Source organism: Hypanus sabinus, chromosome 3 (assembly GCF_030144855.1).
Source record: "Hypanus sabinus isolate sHypSab1 chromosome 3, sHypSab1.hap1, whole genome shotgun sequence".
In the NCBI taxonomy this organism is placed as follows: Eukaryota; Metazoa; Chordata; class Chondrichthyes; order Myliobatiformes; family Dasyatidae; genus Hypanus; species Hypanus sabinus.
Window position 1 is genome coordinate 130,068,646 of NC_082708.1, and position 14,853 is coordinate 130,083,498.

General features: G+C 36.9%; 2 protein-coding genes across 4 annotated transcripts in view; one reads left to right on the plus strand and one right to left on the minus strand.

The window, feature by feature from the left end:
* The window catches only part of plk4 (polo-like kinase 4 (Drosophila)), a 42,156-nt gene extending 38,500 nt beyond the window's left edge, over positions 1-3,656 (plus strand). The window contains exon 16 of the mRNA XM_059965113.1: positions 802-3,656. Coding sequence (XP_059821096.1) covers positions 802-910 — 109 coding nt within the window. The 3' untranslated portion in view covers positions 911-3,656. The remainder of the gene's footprint in view (positions 1-801) is intronic.
* Positions 3,657-3,793: 137 nt separating this feature from the next.
* Positions 3,794-14,853, minus strand: part of mfsd8 (major facilitator superfamily domain containing 8) — a 66,920-nt gene continuing 55,860 nt past the window's right edge. For all 3 annotated transcript variants that reach the window (XM_059965107.1, XM_059965108.1, XM_059965109.1), the window contains 4 exons: positions 9,820-9,954; positions 9,631-9,734; positions 8,344-8,600; positions 3,794-5,561 (listed from right to left, as the gene is read on the minus strand). In XM_059965107.1, the coding sequence (XP_059821090.1) occupies positions 5,355-5,561; positions 8,344-8,600; positions 9,631-9,734; positions 9,820-9,954 (703 nt within the window). In that variant the 3' untranslated portion in view covers positions 3,794-5,354. The remainder of the gene's footprint in view (positions 5,562-8,343; positions 8,601-9,630; positions 9,735-9,819; positions 9,955-14,853) is intronic.

A 14,853-nucleotide genomic window follows, 5' to 3' on the forward strand; every position in this document is an offset into this window, starting at 1 on the left:
TGGCCTCGCTTAAAAAATGTCAAATGCTACAGAAACGGCAAAGATGTGTGCCACGAGGCGTGAAGAAACAACATGAATTGATAACTTGGTTGAAATAAATTAAAATATTAATAATTATTCCCATACTACATATTTACTGTATACTCCAGGTGCAGCTTTTGTATATGGGGGTGGTATAGTATAATGGGGGTAACAAAAGGCTCAGATCTTTTGGGAACATGTTTAGTATCAACTTGAGTTATTTGCTCATTTCAAACGTTACAAGTTGCCATATTCAAAACTGCTTTTATGTGAAACTTGTGTGAAAACATTATTACTTATTCCTATCAAATCCTTTAGAAACTTGAAGTTGGTGAAAACCTACTCTAAGGAACAGTAGTTATATTTTTATGAAGTTTAAAAGACTAAATGTTGTAAAGATTCTGTGGAAGTGGATGAGTAACTGTCCTTCAATGTAGTTGTTTTAAGAAATATTGTTCTGACTAGTGAAATCTTTGTAGTTGAAAGAAATGAGGCACAAAACTATCGCACAGGATTTGCTGTTCTTCCAGCATATGGTCAAGATAACAAGAGTGAAGAGAGATTATGACACTGTACTTCTTGTTTTCACATTTTCAATTTTATTCTATATTTGTGCTATGCTTGAAATCTACCATTTGTAAAAGGCTTTATCTCTCTAAATACAGAAACAATGAATAGTGCATTTCACAATTGCATTTTTAACTTAATGGAAGCAAGATTGTTTAGATTTGTATGTAATCATTATAGAATTTGCTACAATTAAAATGTTTGTTTTTATAGGTATGGGCAGAATGAGATGATTCCAGATCATGTAAAAGGGAAGCTACAGTGCCTCTCATCAATCCTAGGAATGCTGGCAAATCAGACAAGTCAACATAGATTCCAATGACACATGTATATATAATCTGTCAAATTGACAATATTTTCTTACATTTTTGTATATTTGTGAATGTTTGTTTTCGGTAATGTTCGTAAGTTACTACCCCTTTCCCTTGACACCTGAATAATAGCGGTCAGAGTTAAAGCTGAAAAAGATGTTTGTTTAATGTAGCACTTGTAAATGCTGTATCTGAAGCTGTAAATAATTGTGTATTTATTATTTCTTTTGAGATTTTTTATTTTTTCTATTCGTATCTAAGTTGAGTAAATATAATGCATTGATAAAGAGTTGAAATGGGCATATTGTAGATGTGTATTTAACTGTATAGAAGGGTTTGCACAATTTATAAAAAAACATGTATTTTCTGTAAGACAATTTTATATATAATTTGTGCATTTTAGAGCTGCACTGTAATTTCATTACCTGACTTTGTTAGCAACAAAACACTGCTTCCAACATGGAGTGGGGCATTGAACTTCATGAAGTGTTTGTATCCTTCATTCTAAGATGACTGTTCACGCAAAAACAAAATATCTAGACTAAATTTGAAATTCTAAGTCATGTGTTCTAGTATTTTGATAAGTTATAAAGTATATCATCCAAATTAGCCACACTACCTTTTGCCCCACATTTTAAGATTTTAAACTTAAGTAATTATTGGTTTTAATTCCCCAAGTCCAAGCTTGGCCTACAATTAAGTTAATTTTAAATTAGTACTTAATTGTTGAAAAGATTATGAATTACCTTGCAGGAAAATGAATAACCATTGTTAATGAGACAACTTAGTCAAAAAATATTGAAAACTGATTTGGATTGTAATCTACTGCTTAGTATATATGTAAATTATGTATATTTAAATAACAAAACTTGCTGTCCATTATTGACTGTTCTAATATATTATGTGTATTGGTGCTTTAATACTAGTTTGTTTTTTTTTATAAATAACAGTTTTTCCTAATTTGTTTTTCCGTAAAAATGTCTCTCCTTGCTAGCAGAAAGAAATCTTGCAACTAGCAGCATGTATTTCCAGTTTTATTTGTCATTAAATAAATTTGAAAAGTTCCTGCAATATTTTTAAAAGAAATAATGTGTAAAGACAGACCAAGCCTTCTGTTCAAGTTTTAATACCAAATATCAGTTGTTCGGATGCTAATAGTTAACAATTACTTTTCTTTTGCATTAAGGCACTAACATCCAGACCGCAACCAGTACATAATTCCTATGAGCTTTGGGTATTTCAACAAATTTGATTGCACCATCTCCCAAAATAGATGGTTCTAGCACTGGGGATATTAATCTAAATTGAAACCTTAAATAACTTTTATTAGCCCAAAGGCAACCAACAGTGGCATCCAAGATTCATTAACCAATCTTAAAACAGGATTAAATCTAAGACCTCCAGAATGATTTTGCTTGCTGGGTTTAACCATTTTGACACTAACTGAAGTTTAAAAAAAAATGCACTTCATTCTCAAATCAAAGCTTAGATTTAATTTTATTACAAAGTTTAATATTTTCATTTTTGAGAACTGTCAATTGGCTAAATATTCTTACCACACTTTATAAAATTCTTTTGATATGAAATGTTAACTTAATTATTTGACAGATACCACCTGCATATTTCCAGCATTTTCAATTTCTAACTTTCATTGTCCTGCCATTTTAAAATAAAAGTTAGTAACATTTAAATTTGGAAATTGTACATAATTTATAGAAGAAAAAAGGTCAGTCAGAATGTTAATATGCTAGCATTGATATTACTCCAATATGTTAGTGCATTTTCAAAACTTAGTCTTGGATAAACTATAGCCCTTGTTTTGAACACAGAGGCAGCTAGTTGGGAGGAGTGCATAAAAAGCTGAGACTTGAGAGAGCTTTTATAGAAAGATTGCCAATTTTTTAAAAATGTTTTATTTCCAGGATGAACAGGTATAGATTTGAAACAAAACAATTCTGAAAACAGCAGGTTGTGCAGTATTTGTGGAAAGAAAAAGAGTTAATATTTAAAGTCTGTTCACATTGAAACCTTAATCTCGTTTCTCTGACCTGAGATTTTCCAGTACTTTTAACTTCCGTTTCTGTTTTCCAGCATCAGTTATTTTTTTTCTTTTTTCAGTATATGGGTTTAATTAGCAAGTGCAATATTAAATGTACATTTACTTTGCTGTAAAAATAAAGCAGCTTAACAGATTTGGCTTTGAATCTTTAAATTTGTATGCCCTACATTCTAAGAGGTTGAAAAATACTGTACAAAACAATATCTGGTACAAACAACTAAAGTCATATTGATTAAGGTTAATGTTAGGCTTAGGCTGTTTCATGGGCATGAATGATGTCTCTGAGCCAGTCATTTAGAATGAACTTAACAGTTACAGTACAGTTAGTTGTGCACTTAATTGAGAATGTAAAGGGCATTTTTTTTAAATGATTGATAGCTAGCAAAAGGCTGGAAGTTGAGTGTTCCAAACAAAATGCAAATGTTTCACATATCATGGGAAATCTGACATTGAGAAGCTATATCCATCAGTTTCTACTGCATAATCCAGTGTTTGCTTGCTGGTAGCAAATGAGATGACTAAATACTGCTATTCCAGAACTGTCCCCACCTCCTTGTTCAGGCTTGACCAGCAATTAGCAGCCTCCAACCATAATTTTCTCCCTGTATTCAGGAGTGCCAGCTCCTGACAGGTGCATTTGAAGATATTTTTAACCATTAGTTTCCACAACCTTTGGACTCACTTTCAAGGACTCATCACTTCATGTTCTCAATATTTTGTATTTGCACAGTTTGTTGTCTTTTGCACACTGGTTGTCTGCAAGCTATCTTTAATTGATTCTGTTATGGTAATTGGATTTATTGAGTATACCAGCAAGAAATAGAATCTCTGGGTTGTATAATGTGACATGTTTAATATAAACTAAACAATAAATTCATTTTGAGCTTTAAGCAGCATTCACAACAGCAGGAAAAAGAAACAACCTCGTCTCCATATAACTGAGCTATGTACACATTCAATTTCTGATTATCCAATACACAAAGGATTGGATAAAATCCTTACATTAAAATCAATTTTTCACTTACTGCTACCGTGCACCTACCTGTTTGGCTGTAACTAAGTTGAGCAGAGCTGGGCTTAAATGCATATTTGATTAACTTTTATGTGAGGGTGAGTGTCTAAATTTTACAGCAAAACCAAACCCTTTCAGCATTGGATATACTGTACATATAGCAACCATGCACCAAGCATACCTCTTTCACATTGACTTAATAAATCACCCATAGACTGAAAGGATAACTTTCTTTTCCCCTGTTATGAATGTGAAGCAACTCTGAGGGGCCAAAGGGTACAAAGTCGCCCCCTCCTTTTTGAGAATCGCAAGATCGCTATTAATTCAGGTCTGAGACCCAGGAAATGAGAAAGAGACAACCAGAATACACAAGGTTTGGAATGTGTCCTGACCTCAGCGAAACGGAACCACTGATAACGGCTATTGTCTCTTGGAAACGGAATTGTATACTGAGTACTGTACTCTTCATTGAAAACCCTCAAGGGACAACCAGAGTGGTCTGGTTGGGGGATTGCATCATCCCAACCTGATTGACAGCTGAGACCCAGTAAGTAAGGATAAAAGGGTCTGGGGAACAACCCCTTTAGACGCACCAGGAGAAACGCTGGCGATCCAGCGACAGCATTTTATAGCAAAAGCCAGTGGGGGCTCGTGTGCGTCCTCCCTTGCCTGGGTGGCGGGCTCACCACGGAAGAACAGTTTAGCTAAAGGAGAGGCCACAAGTGAAAGGCCACAACAACGAGACTCCTGACGGATCGAAATCATAAAAGGAAAGCTGGCAAGTTTTTCTCCAAATCTCTCTCTCTCTCTCTCTCGCCAACCATTGCAACACAGCGGTCCCCAGCGGCTGCAGCCTGCTGCATGAACTGAGTGAACTTTATATTTCTATCGGACAATACATTATCCCCTAGACAACGATAAAGCTTATTTCTTATTATTATTATTATACCCGCACTTTTAGATTTAGTACTGACGACATATATTATCTGTATATTTGCATTGATACTATTTTTGTGTATTTTTACTAATAAATACTGTTAAAAATAGTATCATCAGACTTCAACGGACGTCTCCATCTTTGCTGGTAAGTGACCCAGTTATGGGGTTCGTAACACCCCACACAAAAATAAAGCTCAAAATATTCCTATATTTGTTATCTCAAAATTAGGTTTTAAAAATATATATCATATTAACATTAGAATTATATACAGCAGAATGTGAATAGTGTTGATTTAGAACAAAGTCAAGTAAATTATGTTTAGAAAGAGTAGTTATAGTTAAACCCCATAACTATTAGCTTCAGTAGATAAAAAAATTATAAAGTGCAATTTAATTTTGTACTCAGGTAAAATCCATAATTTTGTTTTGCATTCCTTAAAGTTAATCATCGTTGTAGGGTCAGAGACCGGACTGAAAACCCTACGAGTCTTTTATACATTAGTACAACAAGTATTGTAGCTGCCATCACCATCCCACATAGGGGGCCAAATGTCCACCGGGGTCCATAACGAGGATAAACCTGCCCAACAAAAGCTGGTCCAAGTGTGCGTGCTCCACTTCCAGAGGCTGTTAGCCAGCCCATATATGTACCCTAAAAAGTTAAAAATAAGAGGTTGAGATACTGTGTGCTTTCGTACAAAATTTAACCACAATTGTTTTAAAACTCTTCCCCACTTTAAAATTATAAAAATGATGGTAATCACATGGGAAATAAGTAGAACTACCAATCTGCAGCTCAAATTTTTACTCATTCGTCAATAATGGCAATTTTAAATAAAAGCAATCATGTATTCTTCAAAATGATCAGGCAAACATGCAGCAACTGGGGAGATAACTTGGAGAAATTGCTGGCTCTGTTGTGCTTGACAACGGTAGTCTGTTTTCAGCTGAAACATGCATTTTTCTTCGTTGATGCTAATTAACCCAAAGTAATAAAATTAAAGCCTCACTGCTCTGAAAGAAACTCAGCAATAAAATATAAGTGAAGTCAAATTTCCTTGTTCCTATCCTAAATACCTGGATACCATAAAGGTTTCAAGCAATTTACATTTGGAAATCGTCCAACAAAATCACCCCTTTCCCCAAGGCAGAATGGGTGTGTTGACATTCCCATTGTAGATACTAAAATGTTTATCCTTCATGGTGAAACAATCTCCTTTTCCTTTCTTGCCATCTTTCTCCATTAAACAATAAGCTACAGCCTGCAGCACAATACTCCCACCGCCCCAGTCAAGGGGTTAAGATCTCAGTTTGAACCTTACGTATAGTTCTGTTTTGTGGATATTCCATGTATCTGCTTGATGCTCCTACACGTCACAGATGATTTTGATTCACAAAATCTTTTACTTCTCCGCACTCTAATTTCATATCTCCCTTTCATAACCTCTCTACTATAGCACCTATCTCACCACTTGAATTCTCCAATGAACACAATGTGTCCTGACGAAGAGTCTCGGCCTGAAACGTTGACAGCGTGTCCTGACCAAGGGAATCAGCCCGAAACATCGACAGCACTTATCCCTATAGATACTGCCTGGCCTGCTGCGGTCCACCAGCATTTTGTGTGTGTTGCTTGAATTTCCAGCATCTGCAGGTTTCCTCGTGTGCACCATTTTAGTTTTCTTTTGATACAATTTATGAAACCCAGGGCTAAAGATCCTGCATTAAATAAACTAAACTCAAAAAATCATCGGCAATTGTAAAGACATCTTTCTCTCAAAAGAAACATTTGACTCAAATTTTCTTTCCAAAATGGTAATTTTTAAATGTCATTAATAGCATCTGTATGCTATTCCTTAGCTAACAAGTTTCCACCCTGCTCCTGCAAAGAGTGGTCTAACATACACAAATCTTTTGATTTCACCATGCTGCCTCAAAACAACAAATTTCATATCATACAAGTGTCAGTGGTAATAAATCTGAACCAGCTTTTATTAGTATATATTGGAAAACTGTGCAGTTGTTCCATTTAAGAGAAACAAGACACAGGCAACCTAATTGTTAGTAACAGAAAATTACTAAATTCTAGAACGAAGCCTTGAAAATTCCTCCAAACCAGAGTAATGTAATCACGTGGGAAATAAGTAGAACCAATGTAATCTCTATGTTTTATCTAGCATATCTGACGGCTTTAATCAATTCCTTAAATATTTCAGAGGATGAGATATCGCTTACATATTTTGTTAGGGTGTGACTCATGGTATAATCATACAAATTTGTGATGGTTATAAAACAATTTATAGTTTAAAAAAATCATACAATAGAAACAGTAATGATCAACACCTCTTTCTAAAGTAATGGTAAACTTAAGTGCATTTAGGTTTTAGAGGAGATCTATCAGAAAGCTATCTAGAGGCTAATATTAAAAAAGATTGCACAAACTATTTTATTCCCTGTAAACTAGATGGTTAAAGGCTGGATTAAACACCATTTGCCATTTTTCTGCCCACATTTCCAAGTGGGCTGTACACTACTAAATCCTTTGACAATCTTCCTCACTATCCACAACTCCACTAATTTTTGTGTAGTTTGCAAACTCACCAATAAGCCACCAACATTTTTGTCCAAGTCATTTTATATCACAATCCACAGAGGTCCCAGTACTGATCCTTGCAGAACACCACAACTCATAAACCTCTAGTCAGAATAACATCCCATCCCTAAAAGGACCATATTTTTCCAGATGTGAGCAGTTCTTATCCGAAGATCTTCTCCATTAACTTACCTACCACTGATGTAAGGCTCACTAGTTTGTCCTGCTTTGTCTCAATTGTTCTTCTTAAACAGAGGAAGTGAATTCTGAACATATATCCAAGGTGGACTTAACCAACAAAAGCAGCATAATACTGTTGTAATTAGTCTTTCCCCCATGTAGCGCTCACCTCCACAGTCCCCCAAAGCCCAATCTTACCATTATCCACAACCATCAGAAAACCTGCAGTCACTGTTTCCACTGAAACACCGATCACCTCGCCAGGCTCATTTCCCAACACAAGGTTTAATATGGTCCCTCCTCTGTTGGATCATCAACATATTATTCTATGAAACCCTCCTGTATGCATTACACACATACATTATAATTATTGAAGTTATAATTTAAATTATCATCTATGTCTCTCTACAACCAAAGCAGTCCCAGTTAATATTGAACCTGTCCCTTTGTTCATAAGCCCATATCACTTGTGGAACTAGGTGTTAGAATAACTGTCTAGCAGCTAAATCACTGTTTTTTTAAAACATGTAAATAGATGTAATGTTGGCCCTTTAAGATACATTGTTGATTTAAAAACTGTCATTGAATTAAGAGACTGAGGAAATTTGAAAACTGAAAATCATAAACTACCAAATATGATACATAGTTACATCTTTCTTACCTGGGGCTTTGGTCCTAAAACTTTAGAATACAAGGTGTAGGATATAACATTACAGACAGGGTATCCAACTCCGATTAGAATAACAGATACGATGTATTGAGCTAGATGGATAATAGGTATATGTTGACACCATTCTTGCTGCACAGGGCATCCTACTGCATCGACACTGTCTGAAGACCGTGATAAGAAATTCCATGCAACTATGGAAGGTTCACCATATATGTCAGCAGAACTGTAGTTGGAGCCATTCTTAATCTCTGAAAATAACAGCAAAAATGTTAGGATATTTATTTGCATTACATGAACTTAGCTGTCTTTTACTATTCATGGCAAGGTGATGAATCCAGTCAAACTTTTCTCCTCTCTTGAAGTCACCCAAACAACTGCTCAGCTAAGAGTAAACCATGTTCCTGTAGATCTTTATTCACATATAGGTCAGATCATGTAAGGATGGCAGGATTTCCTCACTGATTAAGCATCTGGGCTTTTACAACTCAGAAGATTAATCCTTACCAGGACTGATTGACCTTTTATTTTTCATCCAAATTATGAATTAAATTTAAATTCCACAGCTACCCAGGTGGGATTAAATTGGGTATCTGGATTCTTCATACAAGCCTCTAGTTTACTGCACTAGTTGCTTGAGCAGGGCATCACCACCAAAATTCAGCCCTGCAGTTGTGGATGGTTGTGAGCAACTTAATATTAATAGCAGGGAAAGGCTCATTGAAAATCTCCATCATCAAGTGTAAAAGACAAGCTGAAGCACTTACAACAACACACACAAAATCCTGGTAGAACACAGCAAGCTAGGCAGCATCTGCAGATTTCCTCGTGTTTGCTCTAAAGCACTTACAACTATTTTTAACTGTAAGTATCTAATCAATGTTCAATCCAGATGTCCTTCAGAGGCTTCTGTCATAACAGCAATTTCATAACAGCCTGTCAATATTTATCCCTGAGAAATATCAGGTGGTTGAGTGCTTCCCAACTAACACAACATGCCTGAATCTTCCTGCCAAGCTCAACTGGCAATTTCTCAGCTGTGTTCTAACACTGAATTTCTCAAGATCTCAAAATGGTATCCAGCATGTTCAGAAGTTACTAAAGGAAATCTAGTTCCTGATTTCAGATCAAACCCATTTTTAAAACCAATTTAAAAATGTGCATTAAAAATTATTTTTAATTTCAAATTTCTGTGTTTTTGAAAATTTTCTGTACTCCACAACATTTAAAAGTTTGACAATGGCAAAACACAGGTACCACCAGACTGAAGACTAAACTTACCTGTCCACTGAATTTGTGGATACTGATTTCCCCATGGTAACAAAATAAAGAAGCCAACAAAAATGATAACAAATCCTTTAAGCAGCAATAGACGATCCTCAAGTCTTTAAAAAAAAACAAATTGATTTTTGTAATGTGTAAATTCAGAAGTTAACTCCAATACTTACATAATATATCGTATATTTTTACCTTTTTGAAAGAATTTTTGTTGTCATAAAAACAACAATGGACTCTACACCAACACCCACCAGCAGAAGCCCATTGTAGAGGACAGCCTGCTTACCAGTCCATGCATACATGTCCATGGTTAATGGGGTGGCTATGCTGCAAAGAAATTTTAAAAATTATCTTCAAACTACTGGACTATGACAATATTTAATTATATATTATATGCAAACAATCTTTAAAGTACAATGTTTTTAGTTGTACATTAATTTACAATATTGCTCATGATCATTGATTCATTACCTTAAGAATTATAACAGGGTTATAATCAATAGTCACATAAGTTGCCTCTTCGTTACCTGTCTGAGAGCTTATTCCAGTATTTTCAAGACATATATTGATGAGCAAAAGCCAAACTGCTGAAGAAACTCAGTGGGTCCCCCCACCAGGGAAAAGGTAATTCTGGATTGGGTGTTGTGTAATGAACTAGATTTGATTAGGAAGCTTAAGGTAAACAAAACCCTTAGGAGGCAGTGACCGTAATATGATAGAATTCACCCTGCAGTTTGAGAGGGAGAGACTAAAATCAGGTGTAGTTATTACAGTGGAGTAAAAGGAACTACAGAGACATACAAGAGGAACTGGCCAAAGTTGATTGGAAGGGGTCTCTAGCAAGGACGAAGGTAGAACAGAAGTGGCTGGAGTTTCTGGGAGGAATTCAGAAGGTGCAGGATAGATTCATTCAAAGAAAAAAGTATTCTAAACAGAGGATGAGGCAACCGTAACTGACAAGGGAAGTCAAAGACAGCATAAAAGCAAATGAGTGGGCATGTAATATAGCAAAAAATTGTGGGGCACTTACAACAACAGAAGGCAACTGAAGAGCAATAAAGAGGAAAAGGATGAAATATGAAGGTAAGCTAGCCAATAATATAAAAGAAGATACTAAAAGTCTTCACAGATATACTATATAAAAGGTAAAATGAGAGTGGATATCAGACTGCAGGAAAATGAAGCTGGAGAGGTAGGAATGGGGGACAAAGAAACAAAGGATGTACTCAATTGTTGGGGTATTTGCAAGCACATGATAAAATAAATCTTGCCAGACTAATCTGTTGGAATTATTTGAGGAAATAACAAGCAGGATAGATAAAGGAGAGTCAGTGGATGTTGCTAACTCAAATTTCAGAAGGCTTTTGACAAAGTGCTGCAAGTGAGGTTGCAATACAAGATAAGAGCCCATAGTATTACAGGAAAAATACTAGCAAAGATAGAAGTTTGGCTGACTGGCAGGAAGCAAAGAGTGGGAATAAAGGGGGCCTTTTCTGATAGGCTGCTTGTTATTAGTGGCATGCCACAAGGATCGGAGTTCGGACCACTTCTTTTCATGTTACATGGCAATGATTTGGATGAAGGAATTGATGACCTTGTGGCCAAGTTAGCAGATGATACAAAGATCCACTCAGTGGCCACTTTATTAGATACCGCCTAGACGTAATAAAGTGCCCACTGATTGCATGTTCATGGTCTTTTGCTGCTGTGAGCCCATTCACTTGAAAGTTCAACATGTTTTCCATTGTTCTGCACAGCACTGTTGTAACACAGTTACCTGAGTTACTGTCGCCTTCCTGTCAGCTTGAACCAATACGGCCATTCTCTTCTGGCCTCTCATTAACCAGGTATTTTTGCCCATAAAACTCCTGCTCACTAGATGTTTTTTTGCCCTACACTACAGTCCGATTGGACGTGAAAATCCCAAGAGATCAGCCACTTCTGAGACACTTAATCCACCCGTCTGGCACCAATCAAATCAAGGTCAAAGTCAAACACGAGGAAATCTGCAGATGCTGGAAATTCAAACAACACACACAAAATGCTGGTGGAACGCAGCAGGCCAGGCAGTATCTATAGGAAGAAGCACTGTTGAAGTTTCGGGCCGAGACCCTTTGTCAGGACTAACTGAAAGAAAAGATAGTAAGATACTTGAAAGTAGGAGTGGGAGGGGGAAATCTGAAATGATAGGAGAAGACAGGAGGGGGTAGGGTGAAGCTGAGAGGTGAAAAGGGATACAGAGTTGGAGAAGGGAAAGGATCATTGGATGGCTCTCCTCCCTTTGCAATTGTATGATCTTTTCCCTTTTCCAGCTCTGTATCCCTTTTGCCAATCACCTTCCAGCTCTTAACTTCACCCCACCCCCTCCTGTCTTCTCCTATCATTTCAGATTTCCCCTTCCCCCTCCTACTTTCAAATCTCTTACTATCCTTCTTTTCAGTTAGTCCTGACAAAGGGTCTCGGCCCGAAACATCGACAGTGCTTCTTCCTATAGATGCTGCCTGGCCTGTTGCGTTCCACCAGCATTTTGTGATGGTCAAAGTCGCTTAGATCACATTTCTTCCTCATTCTGATGTTTTGTCTGAGCAATAGCTGAATCTCTTGGCATGTGTGCATGCTTTTATGCATTGAGTTGTTGCCACAAGTTTGGCTGATTAGATTTTGCATTAACAAGCAGGTATATGAGTGTGTGTAAAGTGACATTGAGTGTAGGTGGAGGGGCAGGTAGTGTTGATGAAGCAGGGGGTGCTCTGCAAAAGGACTTGGATTAGGAGAAAGGGCAAAGAAGCAGCAGATGGAAAACAGTGTAGGGAATTGTATGGTTGTGCACTTTGGCAGAAGGAATAAAAGGTGTAACCATTTTCTAAACAGGAAGCAAATTTCAGAAATTAGAGGTGCAAAGGGACTTGGAGTCCTCCTCCAGGAGTCCCTAAAGGTTAACTATTAGGTTGAGTCGGTGGTAAAGGAAGGCAAATACAATGTTAGCATTCATTTCAAGAAGATTAGTATATAAAAGCAAAGATGTGATGCTGAGGCTTTACGACAGATTAGTCAGACTGCACTTCTAGCATTGAGAGTAGTTTTGGGTTTGTGAAAATTATCCCAGGAAGAAAAGAGATAATGTATGAGAAAAGTTTGATGGCTCGGGGGCCCGTACTCACTGGAATTCAGAAGAATGCAGGGATCTCAGAATAAAGGGTGTCCTTTTAGAACAGAGATTAGGCGGGATTGCTCCAGCCAGAGAATGCTGAGTCTGTGGGACTCGTTGCCACAGGCGGCTGAGGAGGTCATCTCATTAAGTACATCAAGGCAGAGGTTGACAGATTTTTGATTAGTCAAAGCATCAAGGGATGCAAGAAGGCAGAAAATTGGGGCTGAAAGGGAAAATGGATGAGCCATGATGAAATGGCAGAGCAGACTTGATGGACCAAATGGCCTATTTCTGCTCCTTTATCTTATGGTCTTATCTCATTGAAACCTATTGAATATTAAAAAGCCTATAGAGTGGATATGGAGAGGTGGTTTTCTGCACAGCCTCAAAATATAAGGACGCTACTTCAGAACAGTGATGAGGGGGAATTTCTTTAGCCAAATGGTGGTGAATCTGTGGCATTCACTGCCACGGATAGCTGTAGAGTCCAGGTCATCGAGCTTACTTAAAGCGAACATTGATAAGTTCTTGATTAGAAAAGGCAAAGGTTATTGGGAGAAGGCAGGAGAATGGGGTTCAGAAGGATAATAAGTCAGCCATAGTGGAATTCTGGAGCAGACTGAATGGGCCAACTGGCCTAATTCTGCTCCTCATCTTATGAATCGGACAGCATCTGTGGAGACAGAAAGGTAAGTAGATATTTTTAGACAAGGCCTCAGCCTAAAAAAGCGACTATCCCTTTGAATCTGCACTGAGTCTGCCTGCCTGACCCACCGAGTTCCTCCAGCAGCTGGTGATTTGTTCCATATCCCAGCATCAGCATTCTCCTATGTCTCTATACTTTTTCAGAATCAGAATCAGGTTTATTATTACCGGCATGTGACGTGAAATTTGTTAACTTAGCAGCAGTGCAATGCAATACATAATATAGGAGAAAAAATAATAAATCAATCAATTTCAGTATACATATACTGAATAAATTTTAAAATGTGCAAAAATCAGAAATACTGTATATTTTTTAAAAAGTGAGGTAGCGTCCAAGGGTTCAATGCCCATTTAGGAATCGGATGGCTATTAGAATTGTTCTTAAGAGTGTGTTAAAGAAAATTAATAGCCTTTCCCACTCTGTCTTGAAGGCACTGACTTCTACTGGCATATGGTTCTATAAGCACCAGGTTCTCTTTGTTACCTTACCTAAATTACATTGTTCATGTATGGTACACAGGAGCAACTGCAGGCAGGCTATATAATCCCTTGAAAATCATGCCTAATGTCGTTGTCAACTATCATACAAATTATTAATAATCCAAGCAAGAACACTGGCTAAATTTCACTTCCTAAGTTCTAAGTCATTGAGGCCTGATACCCTAGTCTTCCAAGCTGCCTAACAACGTAAACTGTGAACTTAAGTACTTTGAAGCCTTTATTAACCAAAGTTATTTATTTTCTAGTCTAACTAATAGATTTCAAGATAACCAGAAATCATTTTACTAATGAAGTACAACCAGAACCTCCTGGATGCCAAAACTGTACAATAAAGCAAAAACAAAATTGAAACCTACATCTGACATTGTAGAAAGGTTGGAAGAAAAATGAATTATAGGCGAAGAATTAAAAGGGAACTAGGACAGCAGGATAAAAGCATGACAAAAAACAGTGAAGTAAAATCAAAGGAAATTTTTAAAATGCTTTCTAAATAAATGAACAACAGAAATATAACTTATGAAAGAGGAGGCTTATTCAAGAACAAGCAACCTATCTGGAAAGTTTGATGTGTTAAAATTTTTAACAGATATTTTACGATTGATTTCAAAAAGTGGAGAAGTAAGAAGGAAGAATGTGTAATACTTAAAGGGATAAACAGAATAAAGAGATAAAATTGCAGAGGTTGTGACAATTGGTTTTCTATACAGTAACAGAAGATAGGAGAACTACTAATGTTGTACTAGAAACAGAAATATTCAGCAAAGAAACAGCTCTTTTGCCCCATCAAGTCCATGTTGGCCATCGACACTAACCCTACATTAATTCTACTGACTCTTTCCACATGACCCGCCTGATCACCCACCAAGGTC